The following is a 21,543-nucleotide window of genomic DNA, read 5'->3' on the forward strand; positions in this document are numbered from 1 at the left end:
GCCAAAATGCTTGTTCATATCTCAGCTGATGACACTAATATATGATAATCGGAGCATGACTTTTAAAAACTGGTTCAGAGGTGAACCATTGCTTTGAAAGCCGGTTTGTCGGAATACATTACACCATTTATTTAAATGCCGTAATATCTAATTACGTACAGTTTTTTATGTAAATGAAGTTTAAGCTAGCTTAATGTTTTAAATCATTTACAGAAAAGATTAATATTTTGTTCAGTCTAAAAATACACAGAGTGAACATGTTTTAAAATGCACTTTCTATAATTTTCTTTGTAGGCGTTTACAAGAAAGAGGAAGCCCATTTGCTTTTGAAAGTCTATCAAATTAAAAATCCTAGAGAGGGTTCTGCAAGCAAGTTTGAAAATGACAAGTGGGCCTTAGATGGCTATGTAAGTAAACACAAAAGGCATTTATGTGACTCAAATGTTGTCCCCACCTAGTAGAATATCTCTTCTCTTCTCGTATATTTTTACATTAGTGGTGGTATGCATTTTGAAATGTATAAAACCCATCACTACTCCCTTGACTCCTTAAGAGAAGTATTTTTTTGCACACATCTGCTTTATTGCATTTAACATTGCCTTGTTCCCAAAGAATGAGACACAGAACAGCTAAGATGGAAGATTTTGCTGGGCCAACTTTCTCATTGACTTCGGGATATTTTAAAATACTGGAACAGAATATTAATTTCCTTATGTGGTTTCCTTACTTTTGGGGGGCCTAATTTGAAGGCAGAAGTAATTAAAATATTCACTGAAGATTCTTGTGGAAAACTATGAAATTGCAGAACTGCAATTTCATAGAGTGTATTAACAATGTATCCGTTGTTCTTCCCAATTAAGAAATGTTGTGTTTTGAGTTGGATCCAGTAACCAAGGTGTGCTTTCCCAGTCACTGTAAACATTTCGGGAGCCCAGGTTGCTAACCAGATATGTATATGAGAGAAGGAAGAGGGACAGTGAGGAAGCTTTCTCTCTGCAGGATAGGACAGACACACTGATGTGTGAAAGGAGGGTGCAGAATGAGAAGACAGCTTCATCACTGTGCCCATCTCCTTTTCTTACATCTCCTCTCTGTCTTCCTCTCTGATGCAGAGAGTCATTGCTAGGCAAGACATGTTGCTCAGCCTTTTCCTTTGTCTGTGTAAGGATCCAGCACTAAAAACCACGATACCAAGAGGAAGCGAGTGGTAACGGATAGGGAAGAGTTTCTTGACATGTCACTCTTGTGACCTATCACTTCGTGCAATTTTCCAAAAGCAGCATTTCAGCAAAACTATACATGCATTCTTCTAAATAGAGCCTCTTTTGTAAAACTGCAGCTGAGGGGGACCCATTCCAAATTTGGACTGCAGCAGCTGGCCGTGGATTAAATTGTCTCTGTCCTCTTCACACCAGGGTCCTGATTCAACTGCTGCCAGTTAGATACCGGGTGAAATTCAAGGCATTGGTTTTGATGTATAAAGTCCTACGGAGCTTGAGACTGGGATACCTGAATGATCATCTCACCCCTTAAATGCACAATCATTGCATTCTGCATGTGAGAGCCATTCTGCACAATGTAAGAATTGTGCCTTTAGCATTGTAGCGCCTACCCTTTGGAATACCCTCGCCATAATATTAGACAGGTGCCATCTCCATTGTCTTGAAGACCTGCCTTTAAACTGAGATCTTTCCTAGCCTGCCTCTGTTCTGGCATTGTTTTAAAGATGTTTTTATTGTTTCACCACTTCTTGTTTCTGCCCTGGATTCCTTTGCGAGGAACAGCAAGACAAAAATACGATAAATATCATAAATAATAAATGAAATGGAGTTGCCAGTGTGAGATTTCCACTTTGGCACAGGCCAGACAAGTTGGACTCATGGCAACCTGAGAGTGTGGCATCTAGCCAGCCAGGCCCCATGCTGGGGCTGGAGCTCTTACTCAAGACCCCTTAGAGGACGCTCCTCATAATCTATGGCTCTAGCCCAAGGTAATCCAAACCAGAGCCCCTGGCACTTGTCATTTGCTGTTTTCTCCTCCTCCTACAACCAGGACAAAAATCAAGGAGGAGGGAAGAGGGCTAAAGAAAGCATGTCTTGGAGGGCAGGTGGGACACCTCTGAGAGTTGCATCTTACTCCATAGCCTAGACCAGAGCTTTCCAAAATGTGTGTTGCAACACAGTAGTGTGCCAGCTGCAGTGTGTGTGTGTGTGTGTGTGTGTGTTGCGTGAATGCTCCCCGTGCTCCTCCCGGAGTTGGAAAGTGGTTAGTTTAACCTCCAGTCTGCTAGTAAAACTGAAATACTATGTCACGAAATGATGCAGGTCTAAAAAGTGTGTCATCAACATGAAAAATTTGGAAGGCTCTGGCCTAGGTGTTCCTCATCTCTTCCATGGTAACTGCAGCATTCCTTTCAAATATTTCAGAATTTGTAATCTAACAAACGCTACAAATGCAAAAGGGTCTTTATCATGATGTATAGTTTTATGAGTCTTTTTGTTCAAATGAAAACCAGGATTTGTGTGTTATTATAAATGGCTGTTTTAACTATTCTGATGATTTTGTTTCATTGGTGTTATCAGTAATCATGAAATGCAAACAAACACAAAAGATGGTTCCATTGTCCACTCTTGATTTTAATCGTTTCTCTTTGTTCTAGGTGTCATCGGGACTCGACAGAGGTGTCTTCACATATCAAGGTGACATACACGGAAAAGATTTTGGAAGATTTATGCTCCAAAGACAAAGTAAGAATGCTGCTATAGCCCTATATAGTGTCATATAGTCTATTATTGAATACTGATAACCTCAAATCACTGTGCCACCACTGAAGTAAATAAAAGCATATTTATTGTATTCAATTACTACCACATCTTCTCAATTAGTTTAAATGTGCCATTAAATCTCTAATTCAACTATTTCATGCTGCCACTTCATTTTTGATGCAACAGCAACCTAATAAGATAACTGCAGGATGCTTCTATGAAGACCATCAATGCAGAATGATGATTATAACAGTGCTTTAAATGGCTTTTACAACTTAGTCTTTAATATGTTCTGTGTTTAAATGACTTTGGTAGTCCTGGATTCTGCATGTATCTTCAAACTGTAAGAAAAAAGCCAGCTTGCATTTTCCAAGGCTATTAAGGGATATTGTTACCATTTGTGGATCAGATTAAATCTGAATATTCTGAATCCTTTTTTTAACCTTTGCCAGGAGATGGAGGTGATGATGATGACAGAATTTACAGAGGGGGTGTGTGATGTTAGAATCTTCCTGTTGGAACCATGAGAACCCAATGGTCTGAGGAAAACAGCTGCGTGCATTCATATAGGATTATATAGCTCAGCACTTATTTATAGATCTAGACATTTTATACATGTTTATTGAATTTAGAAAATACATTGCATTCATACAAGTACTTTTTAAAAATGCGCTTGTTTTGCCAGCCATACTTCTGCTAGATTTATATGCTTATACTTACATCCCTTAAAAAGATTATTTTCTTTCCCTTCCCTTCATTTTCTTTTCAGGTCCTTTAAGTGCAGGCACAGATCATCCCAATCACTTCTATGGTACAAACAGCAGTTCTGTTGCAGCTGCAATCCTGGTACCGTTCTTTGCTCTAATATTATCAGGGTTTGCATTTTACCTCTACAAACACAGGTATGCTGGATCTAATCTCTTGTGACATATTTAATTAAGTGCACAAACTTCTGCCTGTTGAGAATAGAGAGAAGAGAAAGCTTTAACAAAGATTAACTGCTCAATTTTTACAAGGTACAATTTGATAGCCCAAATAGCAAGTAACATTTTGGTAGCTTCTAATGAAAATTGGTTGCAGATACAAACAAACACATGGGCGTGTGTTTAAGACTTTTCTTTCATGGAAAAATGAAACGAAAAACATTAAGGTTACCCCTACATCAGAAATGGCTCAACTATGGCCCTCTGGTTGTTAGACTACACATCCAATAATCTCTTACCATTGTTCAGGTTGGGCGAGTTGGAGTCCAACAGCATCTGGAGTAGCCTACCTATTTTGCATTTTTGAAACAATACGCAAACACAGCCATGCTTTTCTGAGTATGTATGCAGTTCTCAAGCCAAGTAATGGGTACAAACTGCATATATTTGGCTAAGTGTGGATAAAAATCCATATATTAGTGAAAATAATATATTATTCTGTGAACCGCCCTGAGACCTCCGGGGTGTAGGGCAGTATATATATTCAATAGATAATAATATGAAAAATATATGTGCATTGAAAAATGCATATATGAGGGGAAATTTACATGCAAATGTAGATTTTCATGAGGATTTAAAAAAAAAATGCAAAATGATGTGGAGAGCTGCACTTATGATTGGAAAAATTAGAAACAGAGAGAAACCAAAATGGACAGATTTGCCCAAGTCTACTGATATATCACAATGTTTAAAATTGCCCAGCCCTACTCCATACCACTCCTGCTCACAGGAGGCAGAGTGGTAAGGGTGCTTGCTCTGCTGAGGGGGCAGGTGGGGATGCCGGAGGGCTTGATCACCTGAGAAGCGGGCTTCCTTAAGCTGCCCACCTCTCTGCTGATCACTGCAATGTTAGCTGGCAATACACTGCAACTTCCTGGCTGCAGACAGAGTGACTAGATGAGGTGCACTGCGCTGACATCGGCCAGGGAGGCACAATGTATTTGCTGGCTGAAAAAGTCTGAAACTGGTATTGCGGTTTGACCATTGTACCAGTTTCAGACAATTAATTGCAACATTGCCCAGCCACAGGTTCACCAACCCTGCCTAGGCCTGAGCAATGGGTATTGAAACATCGCCCAGGACCAGTAAGGGCCCAGAGCACAATGGTGGTTTAACCCGGGGTATATTGCAAGTGAAACGGCCTCTACACCCAGCACGCTGAAGGAGAAATAAGCTGCAGTGGCAGAGGGACTCAGGAGCAGTGGCCGTTTCACTTGCAATATTCTTCACCAGGTGAAACCACCATTGTGCTCTGGCCCTCATACAACTGAAGGATGTAGCTTGTTCCTCCCTTGGCTCATTTAAACGTCTGCATTGAGGGGTATGCGGCTGCCTGCCCCTCAGCAGAGAAGTGTAATGGAGCCCCTATCCCACCACCAGGTTGTGTGAGGCACAGATGAGGTGGGGGCTCTGTTAGACTTCTCCATTAAGAAGCAGGCAGCCACACGCCCCTCAGTGGAGAAAGAGGTAGCTCACCTGACCCACACGCACCCCGTGCCAAGGCAGTAGAGAATGAGGCAGGCACCGGCACAGCAGGGTAAAGGGACAGAGAAAGAGGCAGCCCCCAGGGAGCCAAAAAGCTGATCAAGCCCCCCCCCCCCGCTCCTTTTTGGCTCATGTGGGGCAGGTGGAGTAGCTTTCTATGAGAAAGAGGCAGCACCTCACCCACTGCCGCCATCTTGGCACAGGCAGGTTACCTCTTTCTCCCAGAAGAAAGAGACAACCCACCCGTGTGAAGGCAAAGGCAGCTACCACTGCCTGGCTACCTTTGCCTGGGAGGGAGAGCTGTGTGTTTCATCCTGGTCACCCCAGGAGGGAGCCTCACCTCAGTACCTTGTTCCCTCCATGCACCAGACTGCCTCTTTCCCCATGAGGTGCCAGGGTGAAACCATCTCAGCTCTCCCAGTAGGAGTGGTGGCAATTTAAGCTGGGGTAAATGCATCTTGTTCCTCCCTCTTGTTTCAACATTCTGGTATATCGCCAGATCACTGTTGAAAAGCTGACATCACCTGGCCTCCATTGTATCATACAAAATATATGTAGCACGTTAACAGTGCAATCTTCTACTCAGAAATAATACATTTTGAGTTTACCTTACTCCAAGCCATAGGATTGTAGCCTAAGGTTTATTAAACAGTGGACATGAGACAGCCAAAAGTCAACACTTTCAAGGGAGATATTGACGCACATGCTTAATTTTTCCATTTAAATTTATGAGACTTGAAAGGGTTTCTGCATTGTGCCTTACATGTGCTGACCCCTTCCCAGTGCCTTATGAATGTTAGAATTCAGATAAACAGACCCTACTGGTACATGCTGAGTGAGCTTATGGGAGTGCTGCTAGAGTTGGTCTAACATGAGAATTGGGTATATACCGTATTTTTCGCCCTATAGGATGCACCGGCTCATAGGACGAACCTAGTTTTTTGGGGGGGAAATCAAGGGAAATTTTTTTATTTCCCCCCCAGGTTTGGCAGCCATCCCCAAGCTAGAAGAGGGAGACGGAGTGCTCAGTCTCCCTCTTCTGCCTTCAGGGACAGCTTGCCCCATTGTCCCCCTAGTTTGTGTGGCTGGTGGGGGCGGGGAGAAGCAAGCTTGCTTCTCCCCCCGCCAGCCTCCAGATCAGGTCGGGGAATAGCGGGTTGGTGGCGCTGCGCCTCCCCGCTGTCCCCCCGCTTTGGGGCTGCAGGATGCTGCCCGCAAGCCTTGCGAGCCTGCGGGACATCCTGCCGGGCTTGCAAGACTTGCGGATAGCTTCCTGAAGCCTGGAGAGCGAGAGGGGTCGGTGCGCACTGACCCCTCTCGCTCTCCAGGCTTCAGCGAAAGCCTGCATTTGCCCCATAGGACGCACACACATTTCCCCTACATTTTTGGAGGGGGAAAAGTGCGTCCTATAGGGCGAAAAATACGGTAAAACAATTTATGTCCGAGAAGATAGATTAGTTTTAAATATGCATACATGCAACACTCTTAAAAAGTACTAGAAGTAACGGGTCCTGAATGTCCTAAACTACAACCCTGTTAAGAGACAAAATAACCTTCAGCAGAAGAATCATTTTTATGTCTTACAAAATTACAACTATGTGTAGTAGTTTTGAGCCAGGTGCCCCTGTCCTTGGAGGGAAGCTTGAATGCAAAGGGTGCTGCTGCATGTTTAGGATGCTAACCTGACCATCCTCATCCAGGAACCAGGGCTGACTGCTACAGCACTTTACTACACTTCAAGCTATGGTCCCAGCTCAGAGGCCAAGGCTTTTTAGCTTAGAAAAACCATGCACGTTTAGTTTCTGCTAGCGACACCTGCATTCTCTACAACCTCTGAGGCCTTAAGTATCGGGTGTGCAAATTTATACACGCAACACTTCTTTTCAGCTGGAATTCACCAGAATGGCGTCTCAGCTGGGCCTTGGAAATGAGGAGAGAGACCTAACCAGACTCAGCAAAGGTCCACTGGACCTCCAGCTCACGAGGAGACCCTCTCCGAAGGGAACATCCTCTAGAGATGGTCTCCTCATGAGCCAGGGACACAACGGGGCCTCTCAGCTGGCTCACGGGAATGCCCCCTCCGTCAGGCTTGACCCAGGAGTGGAGCTGCAGCTGGTGGCATTGGGTTGTCACACGAGGAAGCTGTCTCTGCAGCCCCCCTGTTGGGCTGCTGCCACCACCACCACCGCCTTTGCACGCATGGGTGGGGAGGGCAGGGTGACAGAGGTAGGCTTCCTCTGGCTCATGAGGAGACCCCCTTCCCCAAATATATCTTCTTTGGGTTCTGGAGTGGATCTTTTGAGGGAGGCGTTCCAGCACTTTTCAGTCTGGAAAAAACACTGGATATAAACGACAGCACCCCTTCTTAGTCAAATGGCCAGACAGAGAGAAAGTCAACATCGTGCTATTGTAACATCCCTTCTCTCCCCCCACCCCTGGGTGCTGTTCCAGGGGCTTTCTTCACCCCCCCAAAAAAGGACCCATTGCACTCATGAAAGTCCTTATGCAGGGCTTTCTCTGACAGAATGAAATCGTTGACTCCTTCCCTTGGTAAACAACCCTATAGGACAACACAAACACAGCTAGGATATATAGTGTTCTATAGGCTTACCTGGGGGGAGTAAGTTCCATTTATCTCAGAGGGGCTGTTTCTATTTTATTTTATTTTTTTAAAAAAAAAGGTTTTAAAAATTCTCTTATTTTTGTCATAGCATTTACTTTGATGGAATATCTATATTAATTCAGTTCAATCGTCTAACTTCAAATAAAATGAGTTTTTTGAGGGATTATATTTTAGGTTCTATTTAATTATATAATTATATTCATAAAAAATTAACACTAAATTTAGGATAGAAGAGTCTTATATATCACCACTGTTTTAATCCCTTCCTTTCAGCTCAGCATACGTTTTGTTGAAATTTGAGTAATTGAACAAAAGCAAATAGTTTTGAAATCAAATATTTCTCTATTGTTGTTGTGTGTTGTCTGATACAGAGCATTAAACAGCTACTAGTTTGTTTTGGCTCACCTCTAAAAATAAAATGTTTCCATTTTGCTTACATTTGTCTATTATTCATAGTACTGTCTAATATGGGCAAACCCCACCCCCCATTTACATGGGGGTTACGTTCTGAGACACCACGTGCATCAGTGAAATTGCGTATATATGAAACATTACTGAAAAAGCCTTCCATGGTTCCAGTTACAGATAGGTAGCCGTGTTGGTCTGCCATAGTCAAAATAAAAAAATTCCTTCCAGTAGCACCTTAAAGACCAACCAAGAACTAACTTAGTTGGTCTTTAAGGTGCTACTGGAAGGAATTTTTTTATTTTGAAAAAGCCTGTGAATTCTGTCCCTTTCTGTGACCTTTTCGGTCACTTCTGGGTTCGGCACAATGTGTGTATACACTTACTGAAAGCTTGTAAATTAATACATAGCATTAATAGGAATTCAAAACAATATTTTTCAATTTTGCCCAACTACAGTAGGGCATTTAAAAAAAAACAAAAAACTTTACATACCTCTTCATGATCAAGTTTTTTCAGTACATATCTGGGTATCTGAAATGATTTTTTTAAAAAATACACCTATGAATACAGTGGTACCTTGGGTTACAGACGCTTCAGGTTACAGACTGGGCTAACCCAGAAATAGTACCTCGGGTTAAGAACTTTTCTTCAAGATGAGAAAAGAAATCATGCTCCGGCGGCAGCGGGAGGCCCCATTAGCTAAAGTGGTACCTCAGTTTAAGAACAGTTTCAGGTTAAGAATGGACCTCCAGAATGAATTAAGTTCTTAACCCAAGGTACCACTGTATAACAGATTAAAACATGTTCTTACTAAAGTTTTATAGAATGATCACAGAAGCCATTTGGAGCTGTTACTGAAGCATGAGACTGTGGTAAAATGCTATGTACACACAGCTTCATACAAGGAGGGCTTTCCTAATCCCCTCTAAAAGGAAATGTATAGTTTGTGGCCCTAATGGGATGAGTTCTAGAACTACCCAAGAGTTCTAGAACTACCCAAGAATTCTAGAACTACCCAAGAGTTCTAGAACTACCCAAGAATTCTAGAACTACCCAAGAGTTCTAGAACTACTAGGGGGCAGAGGCAAACCTTCCAGTTTCAGGCCCTTACACCTTGTCAGGTGCCACCTGATGGGAAGGGGCTTTGGGAGAATTGTGAGGAGCTGCTCCTGGAATGGGGAAACTGAAAAGCAAAGCATGAATGGAGCAGTCACTCCTGCCAGTCTGAATCCTGGCCCTGGGCCTTTGCTCAAATAAACAGGGAATCCTCTGCTTGTGCAGAGCCCCATGTCTTCATCTGCCCCCATGGCCACTCTAGAACTATTTGATTGCAGTTCTGACCACAGGATTGCAACCCATTTCCCCCAGTCAGCCCACTACAGTCTCAAGAAACTTTGAAATTATTTTCATTATATTAATGAAAGGAATGACAGTAAACCCTGCTGCTAAAATTCAGAAACATTGCAGCTATTTGTGGCTATTGAAACCAATTTTTTAAAATGACCAAAAGGGGAAATGATTTGAAGGCATTTCTTGCCATTTAGCAGGCTTTTAAGATCTCGGGAAAAAACATTCAGAACCTACCAGGAAGCAATTCCCATCTGTTCCATTCCACTTTTGGCAGCATCTACTACTACATTGCTTGAAGTGTTTATTTCACTTAAAGTTGGGATTAATGATTAAATCTAGCAGAGAAATGAAGGTATTTTTGCCCTACAGTTTAGCAGACTGAATAGCCGACTGCAGTGAAAGGAATAGATTTTTTTCCTCCTGTACTATTAGTAGGAAATGTTATGAATTAAGTGATAATGAGCTTTCATCTTTTCCCTGCCATGGTTTTTGCATGTTTTCTTCACAAGAAACAAGATACATAAATTGTGAAGTTGGTGACAACGCTTTCCAAGAGAAAAAACTACCTATTGCACCTTTGTAATAATGGAGAATGCCAAATTACAGTGGACCCTCTGGATACAAATTTAATTCATTCTGGGGGTCCGTGCGCACCCTGAAAAATCTGTATCCAGAGGCGTTGCTTCTGCGCACGCACACGGCCCGATAGAGCACATGCGCGCAGAGCGCTTCTGCGCATGTGCGAGCGGCGAAACCCAGAAAAATAATTCCAGGTTTGCTGCTTTCGCAACCCAAAGTTTACATTACTTGAAAGTACCGTAACCCAAGGATCTACTGTACATGCTTCATCTTGTTTCTCTTTGGTCCCTGTCTCTTCCTCTCCCCCTCCCCCCTTCTCTCTCTTACACACACCGGGGGTGGGGTGGGTGGGTGAGACATGGTAGTTGGTTCCCTATAGTGCTACCTTATGGCACTGGCGAGTCTGTACGAAGGAAGCAATCCCCTGGTCTTCCATTCCATCTTCAGATTACTCCTATGCCACTGTCCAGTAAAGAGTATAGCAACTGCAGATAATAAAAAGATAGAAACAATAAAACTACAATTAGATAAAAGTATCAAAACAGTTAATATCTAAATATTAAGATATTAAAGCAATATCTTAAGAAATTCAGCCGAACAGATGAAAAAAAAATACAATCTAAACAGATTATGCAGCCAAAACTGTCTTGCATAATTTGAAGTGTGTAAGGTGATTTGACTAGTCTGCTCATCTCTCTTGGTGTGTCGGCGTTGCTGGACAGAAGAGGCTTCACAGGGGCCCCAATGGTGGAATTCAAACGGCATTGCCCTTCTTGATAGGCACCCTGCATTGGCGAATGGGGATGCAGGCTAGACGTGGGCAGAGCCAGGGGCAGAGCCAATGGAATCAACAATGGGCTTCCCTCGGATCCGCTCCCTGCCCATTGAAGCAGCCCATACCTGGGGCACAGCCTGTTTGTTCCTGTGCCGGGTTTCCCTGCTTCTTTGTGGGATCAGGACCAGAGTTTGCTGTGTTGCTGTGGGAGCTCCGTTTTGCTCTTTGCTGCATGAGGCTTTTGCCATTTGCCTTTGGCTCTAGCAAGCCTCATTTGATGTACTTCTTAAGAACTCCCGCCTGGATTGACAACTTCCAGGCAGGCCAGAAGTATTTAGATCGCCCAATGCCCAAGCCAAACCTCTTTCATCTGTATTCAATAAAGTTGTGGCCTGTTTTTACCCAAAACCTAGTCCGATTGGTCTCTTATTTATATGGGTTGGGGTATGGGAAGTCTGATGCCTTGTCCTGTAAGTAGTGTTTCAGTTTACATTTAATCTGGCAAAGGCAGATTAGGGGGTTTGCTTTAAAATATGGACATATTTCTTCTCCAGCCCTACTCACGGCTACTGCAGTGTTTTAAACAACCTCATGCCCTTCAGGTACACAAGTACCAGGTCCTAAGCTGTTATTTCCTTAGTGGGAGAAAGAGTAACTGTTTTCAGGTGAAAACAGACCCATAGAACCGGCCTAAAACAGAGCCTAGTGATGTGGGAAGCCGCTCTCATGCAATTTGGATACATGTGAAACAGGTCTAAAGCTTTTCCTTTTTTTGATGCTTTGGTAATTGACAACTCTTTGTTCTCTGGGCTTACAAGTGAGGCAAGCTGCCAACCATTTTAAGCAGCAGGCACTTCTGGGAGCTTAATAGCGTTTAGACGTCAGGATCTTTATAAATTGCTTTAGTTGTACCATGTTATTTACAATGGCTGAGGCTCTGATTTTTTATCCTCCTCTTCCCTCCCCTCTCCAGAACAAGACCAAAAGTGCAGTACAATGGTTATGCTGGACATGAAAACAGCAATGGACAAGCGTCATTTGAAAATCCTATGTATGATACAAACTTAAAGCCCACAGAGGCAAAAGCTGTGCGGTTTGACACAACTCTGAACACAGTTTGTACAGTGGTATAGCCTTCAGTGCCCAGTTTGACTGATTCATAGCCATACCTCTGATGGACAAGCAGTAATTCCTTTGGTGCCATATACCAGTTTCCCTTCTCTAGGCTTCGCTGCTGTAATCTTTTAACATCTACCGGCATAGACGCAGCAAGGCTTTCTGGTGAAACGTCAAGTCTTCTGGGGAATCAAGACCAAGATAATTTCTTCATCTCAAAGGTGGATTTGAAATACCTGGCTGCATTTGCTCCAAATCAAGGCACACTTTGAAGGAAGACTGCCAAGTCATATCCATCTGTCATATTTAAATGCCTCAGACTTTCACATTTGTAAGTGGCTGGACGCCTTTCAATGCAATCTTCTGGGCACTCGGATCACTCCGTTGGGAACTGTGACAAAAAAATAGCACCATAAATTATCCCCAGAAATAAGAACATTCAGGAGGAGATTTAAACAACAACAACAAAAAGAAGTTTTCTTGAAGGAGAAGACAAGACAACCTTCCTCGGGGGCTGCACACATCTACAAAATGCTTTACCATTGAAATCTTGTCAACTGTTAGAACAACCCTACAGTATATCTCAGATATTCATACATAAGGCAGTCTACAAACTTCCCAGTCAGCTGTTGTATTGCAAAATGTTAATGCACAATTTTTTGCACTAGTGTGGTATGAATGACTGAGTATGATACTGGTTAAAAACAAAAACAAAATATACAGGGTTTATACACACTATCCATTGTATATAAGCATTTACTCTCTTTTTTTTTTGTTTTTTTGTCCTGTGACGCATTCCATAATAATTTTACCCAGCACGTATGTTATACAATGACTATTCCTATTCCTATTCCTGGCAGAGTGACTTGTGACTATGAAGAGACTATATTTTGGTTTATTTTCCATGTAAACTCCAGTACAACCCAGCCAGATTTGGGGGTGGTGGGGTGGGAAGCCCATGTTTACAAATCTTCATCCCCAGCCTTGTTTCAGTTTTCTCTCTCACTTCATTCTTTTTTTCTCAGCATCATACTCTGTAACAGCAGGGGAGTCAGGCAGCTACTGCTGCTTGCCATGTACAAAATGTGAATAGTAATTTATTTTAGATAGTTCATAAAGCCTGTGGGCCCGTGCTCACAATACAGTCTTCCCTTTTGCATTTGTTTGCCATCTTTTTTTTCCACGTGGAACTACATTCTTTTCTAATGTTACATAGAACTTACAAATGCATTGCAAGAGAGTATGTAAAACTCGAGCCACATCCAACATGCAAGCCGCCACTGCAACCACTACGCTTTCCAATGGGGTGTCTGTATGTGTGTGAATGTGTGAATGTCTTTGTTGGCTACATTTTTAACCAATACTGCTTGATGCTTTTGTAATCACACAGCTTGACAGAGCAAGTTTGAGATGTACATGGGAAAACTCCTCAAAGTTACTGTAGCAAGGGTTGCCGCTAGCTTCTCAAAACAAAAATGGGGACATGGCAAAATTAACTGACAGGTTGTTGATTCACCCAAGTCTTTTACCTATAGTACGAACTCATGGGTGGCACAGAGAGAAGGGTAAGAAAACTACGGGGATAGCTGTGGCATGATTAGACCTCTGTTGCTGCCTACTCCTCAGCTCAGTAGGCTAGGGTGAAAACCAGAAACAAGGGAGCTATAGTGGCACCAGTACATACTTTGACCTTCCTTTATGTCAGAACTTTCCAAAAATGTTGGCCGCACCCACACTAATTTAATCAAACCAACTATGTTACTTTTCAAAAATTATATTCAGTTTTATACTGTATTTCTATTGGTTTCCGACAGAGGGACAAACACCATTGTACATCGCCAATGATTTGCCAGCTGACATTTAAAAACAAACAGAATGATTTATATTAATATTCTGACACCTTCACATCAAGTACACAGGCCAGGTTCCAAAAACCTGCACTACTGGTTCCACACACCGAAAGGATCTTTGGAGTTGTGCTTCCCAAACATTACCCCAAGAAAGTCATATGTCAAACCACTTTTGACGAGGCTTTCAAAAGCAGGTTGTCATACGGCAGGGGCAATTTTTATTCCTTGTTCAAAGTGGGGGGAGGCAGGAATTCCACTGGGCACATTCAAGCCCTTGGGCAACTCAAGTAGCTCTTTGGATCCAGTCCATTATGAACCCCGACACCAAACTAAACCAATCACCAAAAATAAGCATTAGCAGAAAAGAATATATATCAGTTTATGTTAAATAGCAAGAAAAAGTTTGCAAGGCAATCTTTGATCAAAGTTGGAAAACCTACATGATTTTTGATGGAAGATACCAGCAATGCCAATAAGTTTAGCTTCTTCATCTTTTTTTAAAGAAAAAAATGTTTAGTATTAGAAACCTTGGCACTGTCTGGACATTTGTGCTTTGCTTTAGAGGCAGATTACTTTTTTATTATCCCACGTGCATTTACAATTTTATATGATATCTGACAGATTTGGGCATTCTCTGGAAGGACAACAGTGATCAGAACAAAATAGCCCCCCTTTCATAAAGAAGCATTGCTTCCAGTGTAGATTGCACTGTTGTATAGTGGAGAAAGGGAAACACTGAATTGCTGCCTCTGAAGTCACTTTATTTCAATATTAGTGGTGGCAGATGTAACCAAAGTCATGGGGGCGGGGCGGGAGAGAATACAAAATATGAAGGGAGAATGGGTTTGGGTTCTCCTCCCACCCCCAATTCTTACCCTGTCTGGATGAAGAGTAAGAAGAAGGAAAGTTTTGTAAAATAGTGTTACCACCCTATGTCTTGGGTTGGGAGATCCTAGTGCACTTATCTGCACACATGGATCATGGATCTCTTGTATATTGCAGGGTGGGGAGCTGGTTCATTTCAATGGACTGGGCTGCACATGAGAAAACAAGTCTGCGCATGGGTTGGCTCCATTCACTGCAATGAACTGGGGGAGCGTTTCAGACAAAGGAGCTCCATGGATGAGCCAGAAGAATTCATTAGACTCTAATGAATTCTAATAATTCATTAGAGCACGGTTTTCAACTTTTCATTCTTTAGAATCTAAAAATCCTAACTTGATTTATTCTAGGAAAGTATAATTAAACAAGAAATAAGGCTGTTCACGTTAGAGTAATAAACCATCAACTTTTTTTTTTTAACTTAATGGAGGCAAAACAACCATTTCTCTCTGATGTGCTCCAATCTTCAGTTGTTACTGAACTTCTCGTCTGCAGTGTCACTCATTTCAGTGAAACTACAGAACAGAACATTGGTTCGTACCCACACAGCATATCTAGAGATACAGCCCTACCTAATAAAATAGGTCCATGGCTCTGTGTGTGTGTCTGTGTGTGTCTGTGTGTGTGTGTGTGTGTGTGTGTGTGTGTGTTACCCCCTTTGTCACCTCTGTGCCTATCTCTTGAAGGTTTTCTGTTCCCTTTGGTTTTGTTACAGTTGCGTTGGATTGCACACTGACCAGGTTAAATCTTCCATTTCTAACACTCCTTTTCAGGCTCCATGCTTGCCCAGACATGCATCAGGTGCACCACCCCAACAGCCCAGCTCTTCAAAGTGCCACCCCAAAGTCCATTCACTTGAGTAGATCCTGATTTGCAGAGTGACTTGAATAGTAAAATTGAGGTCTGTCGTAGTACGGTCATGCCAAAGGCAGTATGAAATCTCTGTGATGTGTTTACTGTTGACTCTTTCCCCAGAAAGGACCAGAATGATTATGATAAAGCAAAGGTAAACATACTCAAAGAAAGAACAATCAAAAACAGGTTATGTGCTTCAAAGCTGTTTAAATCTGCTGCTTGTATCACCCATCTTGCCTTTCTCCAGGCTAGCTGCAATAATTTTTTTCTTCTGTAATATATTTTGTAAACAAAACAAAAAAAAGCTGTTATTAAAGAAGGGGGGAGGGGGGAAAGCTGGCATTATGATCAAATCAATCTAATTTTCATTCCCAGTACTCCATTTTGCCATTTCACGACATGCTGCTGTGACATGAAGTAGGTGCAAAAGAACTTTTTTGTACAGAGATATATTTTTTATGAAAAATTTGTAAAATTATTAAATATGCTGTACTTTTTGATTAATGTAGGTAAATTGTTAAAAAAATGTTTTTACAATACAAAAGGAGAAAAAAAAATCCTGTAATTTTTTCCCAATACTGTAAAATGCACCATCTTTAGCTGAATTTTCAGTTCTGAACCTATTACACTTGTATTAATATTAAAGTGGCCTGTTTAAAATATACAGTAATTTTTTTGGCAAAAGAAATATAAAAGACTGTAATATAGCCTGTGCAATGCCACCTATCTTGAAAGCAAATTCAAAGTTCTAATTAAATATTTAATTTTAGATTTCCAGATTACTGTGTAGCACTGTACTGTTCTTATAGTCTTATTTTATTCACTTGAAATTGAAGAATTTCTACTAACCAAGTTTAAAAGAAGGTACTTGTGTAAATGTAGGGCCATACTGACATCAGAGTTTCCTACTCAAAGTGATGTGCCTTTATATGTCTGAAGAAATACGTCTATTTCTATGAAGTGTTCTTTGCCTCCTTGTATCTTTGGGCACAAAATCTGTGGAATATTTTCACTGTCCTTACTTCTCTTATTTACAATTCCTGCACTTCTTGGAAATGTCATGTGCATTGTGAATTATTCAGAGGATATGCCATGTTTCTGGACACTTCCAGACTGCCACTATTTTGTGAGTGGAACTCAAACACATTCTGACAAATTAAGGCTGCACAATTAAAATGGAATTTGCAGTCTTGCACAAAAATCTGCTCATCCTTAATGGACTTCTTGTGGTAAAAGAAGGTGATGGGAAAATAAATACACTAGAAAGTGTGAGAGAGTAATAACCGCTTGGCAAAGCATCATATAACCTCCCCACAAATAAATGAGAACAAATGCTCAATAAACTGGTCACCTCGAAGCAACCTCAGATGGTGTCCCAGTTTCCATTCCTTTTTGTTGCCCTTGCCTTAAGCACACCCACAATTTGTGAAAGGGAGAAGAAATACACCTGGATGTACAAGCTCTCATGGGTAAAGGTAAAGGGACCCCTGACCGTTAGGTCCAGTCACGGACGACTCGGGTTGTGGAGCTCAAGATAGTTCCCCGCCTGAAAAATAACAAAACTGACATCCTGCTTCTCTGCCCCTGAAGAGGATGGGGAAATGGCTCCTTTAGCTCTTAAGAAATGTACATCCCACTGAGAGCTTGTGTCATGTTGATAGATATCCTGACTCAATTGAATGCTTAGCTCTTTGGTTTTCTCCTGTGTGTACCTTGTGGAAGTGTTTGCACATTCAGCCACAAATTCCCCCCAGCAGAAAGTACGTTGGACATAAGGTAGGCTTGGTCTAATCAAATAATGGCAAAAAAATCCTGCATAAAACCCCCGAAGTTGACAGATTGCCACAGCATCTGTTACCATTCCATAGCACCTACACAATCTGTTTAGAATGTGGATATACATTCTTTTTTACAGTATAGTTGAACAGCCGATTTGGCTGAATTCCAAACTGGACTGATTCTGAATCAGATTGAGGCAGCTGGTACTGAACTGGAATGACCCAAATTGATTTGGGCCTCAGAACGATCTGTAAGAGAACCATATAGCTAAAATGTCACAAAAACACAAGATACCATCTATTTAATCCCCTCGAGGGGCTACCATGCTTCCAAATTGTATACACTTACCTTAAAAACAAGAAAGTGATGTCCTTTTTACCTTTGAATTTGTTTTGTTTTATTTGGGGGATTTCAAAGATGGATAGCACAAAAACTCTTTTGATCTACCTGCTGACAGTTTGCATGGTTAGTTACCTCTTGAGCTGCTACCGTGTCGCCAAAATTCAGGCCCCTATGTGAAAAACCAAAGTGCAGTGGAAGCTTGTGTTACGGATGGGATCTGTTCCAAAGGCCCGTCCGTAACACGGAACTGACGCAAGCCGAAGTGCCACATCTGCACATGTGCATGGTGCGATTTAGCACTTCTGCGCATGCACGAGCGGTAAAACTCAGAAGTAACCCGTTCCGGTACTTCCAGATTGCCACGGGACGCAACACATAAACACGTATCCTGAAACAGACACAACATGGGGTATGACTGTTTTTATTGGCTTCCTAATTAAAGGAAAGGGAAGGACCAAAGTTATGGATTTGGGGTCTAACTAAAGTCAGATCTTTCCAAATTGTTCATAGAATCATAGGATTGGAGAGTTGGAAGGGGTCATCTAGTCCAACTCCCTGCAATGCAGGTCAGGAATCTTTTGCCCAATGTGAGGCTCAAACCCATGACCCTGAATCTCATGCTCTACTGACTGAGCAATCCCATCAGATTGTGGCCATGGTCCATGCAGAGTAAGGCACATTTCAATGAGCCACACTTTCTTTTAATCGAGAGGCTGAAGCACATGCTTAAAGCTCTACTACTTGAATGAACAGGATTGTAAAAGCTGAATTGTATTTTTCTGTTGAATTGTATCCAGTGGCCTTTACTGAATAACATTAAGAATCTTCTTTTTCATTTCTTTGGACAACCTTCTTCTCTATCAATAGAACCACCCCCACCTCCATCAGGATGATAGCACCGCACATTTTATGAAACAAGTAAGCATTTTTTGCACCTGCTTATTCCATAACAAAATGTTATCTAAGCTTGGATCCTAGAACAATAGGCAGGTAGGGTCCTAGAATGCAACAACTGATTGGCCTGCAGGAGAAGACCAATCAGGCTCCAGGAGGGAAGCAGAATCAGCCAATTGGACCAGACTCAGTGTGTAAATAATGTATATAAAAGCCTGAGGTTTGGGGGGGGGATTTAGTCACTGTTTTACAAGCTACAATAAAGAGAATGAAATCACTGCAGGACCGAGTATATTTCACAAAATGTGGCTCACAAGTGCACCTCTCAGATATTCTGTGACCGGTGATGTCCAACCTCCCCCCCCCCCAAAGAACCCCACACAATTAAAGCAGTCCAAAGTAGGAAGCAGAGAAATTAACCATGAGGGAGAAAGGTATTCTGGCTACTGCAAATAAAATAGTTTAGAATGGGAAAACCATACTAATCTCTGTATCATTCCAACTTTAGTATATGTGCTGCCGAAGGACCAATAGATTCATGCAAACTATGTTTAACGCATGGAAGGAGAAAGCTCTTCTCGGCAAGTTTTCTGTGACAAGATGGAAAGCCAGGGGTCTATGCTGCTTAATGGACTTTTAAGAGGGCAATAGCCCACTAATGGGAGAAGAATGCAAACTAAAATGGAAGACATTCAAATGTTGGGGCTACTCTGCTACCAATTGCAAGCTTTTCTATCCAACCCAATGGTAAAAACAACAGCCACACAACAACTAGTGCCTTTTGAGAAACTTCTCCCAGCCACAGGAGAATAGGTAGAAGTAGAGAATAGGTGTCTGCAAGCTATAAAATATTCCAAGACACTGTAGGGTCCCCCAGCACAATTAAATAACAATGGGGGAACTAGATTTAGGTCAAGAAATAGCTTCAGCCCAGTGGTCCAAAATGTGGTCTAAATCATTGTTTAATTTGGTTTCTGCCAGCAAAAGGCGGCCCGCACTAAAACCCATCTATAGATTGTATTTAGTGGCAAGAAAACTAGCGCTGATGTACCAAGGAGCTTCACCGATATGTAGGCGAGGCTGTTGATCTTTAGGTACATATATTCACAGATATTCCCATATATTGTGGGAATGTGCCCAAATTCAGCTGTTCTGGCTGTCAGTATTACACAAGATTAGTAAAATTATAAGGTAGCAAATAGACGTGACACCAGAAATAGCTTTATTAAATATATTTTGAGGTAATAACACAAAACTGCATGATAAAGAACTTTTTAGTCATCTGTTATCAGCAGCTAGGAATATTATAGCTAGACATTGGAGTGACCTCTTGGGGTGAACTCAGGCAATTGGTACAAAAGTGTATGGGACACCGTCCTACTTGGGGGGGGGGGACGACTAACTAATAAATTATGATTGTTGAGGGAACAGAAACAAAAGGATAGCTTCACAATGGTTTGGCTTTATTTTATAATGTATACAAACCTTCCAGATAATAACCAACCCCATCCCCAACAGCATATAGCTCTATCCTACAATGGGGGGGGGGGAGGTGTTTCCATTTCCTCTTTCCCCTTCCCATTCACACAAACACACCCTGCTCTGCATTACCTAATAAATGAAACTATTAATTAATAATCGTCCCTGTTCTGGGCTCATTTGAATCTCTGAGTTGTTGTTGTTTTACTAGACAACCGCCACTAAAATAAAGCTGACAAATGTACTCATTTCAACCCAATACTGATGTCATGTGCCTTATTTCTGCCCTTGGCTGGCCCCCACATTTTGCTGTGCACGTTCTGCACCTGGGGCTGCAATGTTTCTTATTTGTTTTTTGCATTTGTATTTTCCAGACTGAGAGTATATAAATATTCTACATTGTTAAGCTGTTGTATTATTAAAACGGAATAATTGTTTAGAGGAGGAGGAGGAGGAGGAGGAGGAGGAAGAAGACAACGACAAGGAACATTAATCTTACCAGGATTTCAAACAGTTTCAAACAGACTGTAAATGTTCATTCTGTGATTTCTTCCTACATGACTTGCTTAGTAGTAAAATGTCTGTATATCTATTATTTCAACAAAGAGTATTTTTAAATAAGCATTTTGTTTTAAGTATCCTAGGTATACTATAATTCATTTTAAAAACTAGATCCTCCAATTACTAGATCTCAGAGCTGTAACGCCTTCAGAAGAAAACCTGGCTGCTGTGGATGACACTTCAAGGTGACAGCTGGGCAGGTAATCAGATGCAATGAGTTCCTCTTGGTTAGCTCCTTCTTTGATCCTTCCCTAGCCTGTCTCCTAAGATTCCTATGGGATTAGCAGTAGCTGTTTATGCAACTGTGGAAAGAGTAAGAACATAAAGAGTCCTGCTAGGTAAAATCAGAGGTCTAAATTCTAGACCAAGCTTCCCCAACCTAGTGTGCTCCAGTTTTCTCAGGCTGCAACTCTAACCATTGCCCATGCTGTCTGGAGTGGATGAGAGTTGAAAACATCTAAAGAGCACCTGTTGGGGAGAATGATTGAGACCAAACATCTACTTCTCAATGGTAGGCAGCTAGATGCACCCAGGAATGTGGGGAGGAGTGACTAAAAAGGAAGTGGGCAAAATGACCGAAATAATGCATTGGGAATCTGAAAAGGGTAGTGCAGAGAGATTAGTTGGGGTGCAGAAATGGGGGGCTATGTGATGCATTGGGGGAGAGAGGGAGGGAGGCAATGAATCAAAAATAATCTGGATATAGAGGTTAGTTGGCCAGCTTTGTGGAACATGCACTATGGTTGTGTTCACCCGTCTCTCGTTGCATTTCCAGTGCTGGTTTTTTAATCCATGTCCACACACCATTATTCCAAATG

The 21,543-nt window shown here is 41.8% G+C and overlaps 1 protein-coding gene and 1 long non-coding RNA gene across 2 annotated transcripts in view; one reads left to right on the top strand and one right to left on the bottom strand.

The window, feature by feature from the left end:
* The window catches only part of CSMD1 (CUB and Sushi multiple domains 1), a 998,673-nt gene extending 983,287 nt beyond the window's left edge, over nucleotides 1-15,386 (top strand). The window contains exons 67-70 of the mRNA XM_081189289.1: nucleotides 295-407; nucleotides 2,660-2,747; nucleotides 3,535-3,667; nucleotides 11,941-15,386. Of these exons, the coding sequence (XP_081045415.1) occupies nucleotides 295-407; nucleotides 2,660-2,747; nucleotides 3,535-3,667; nucleotides 11,941-12,100 (494 nt within the window). The 3' untranslated portion in view covers nucleotides 12,101-15,386. The remainder of the gene's footprint in view (nucleotides 1-294; nucleotides 408-2,659; nucleotides 2,748-3,534; nucleotides 3,668-11,940) is intronic.
* On the bottom strand, nucleotides 3,369-12,230 carry LOC308584479. The gene is made up of 4 exons (XR_014006814.1): nucleotides 12,137-12,230; nucleotides 10,578-10,677; nucleotides 8,756-8,794; nucleotides 3,369-3,721 (listed from the first exon to the last, which is right to left on the bottom strand). It is a non-coding gene; the product is annotated as an uncharacterized lncRNA (long non-coding RNA).
* Nucleotides 15,387-21,543: the final 6,157 nt, after the last annotated feature.

This window comes from Podarcis bocagei (genome assembly GCF_964188305.1).
Source record: "Podarcis bocagei genome assembly, chromosome: 3".
Classification (NCBI taxonomy): Eukaryota; Metazoa; Chordata; class Lepidosauria; order Squamata; family Lacertidae; genus Podarcis; species Podarcis bocagei.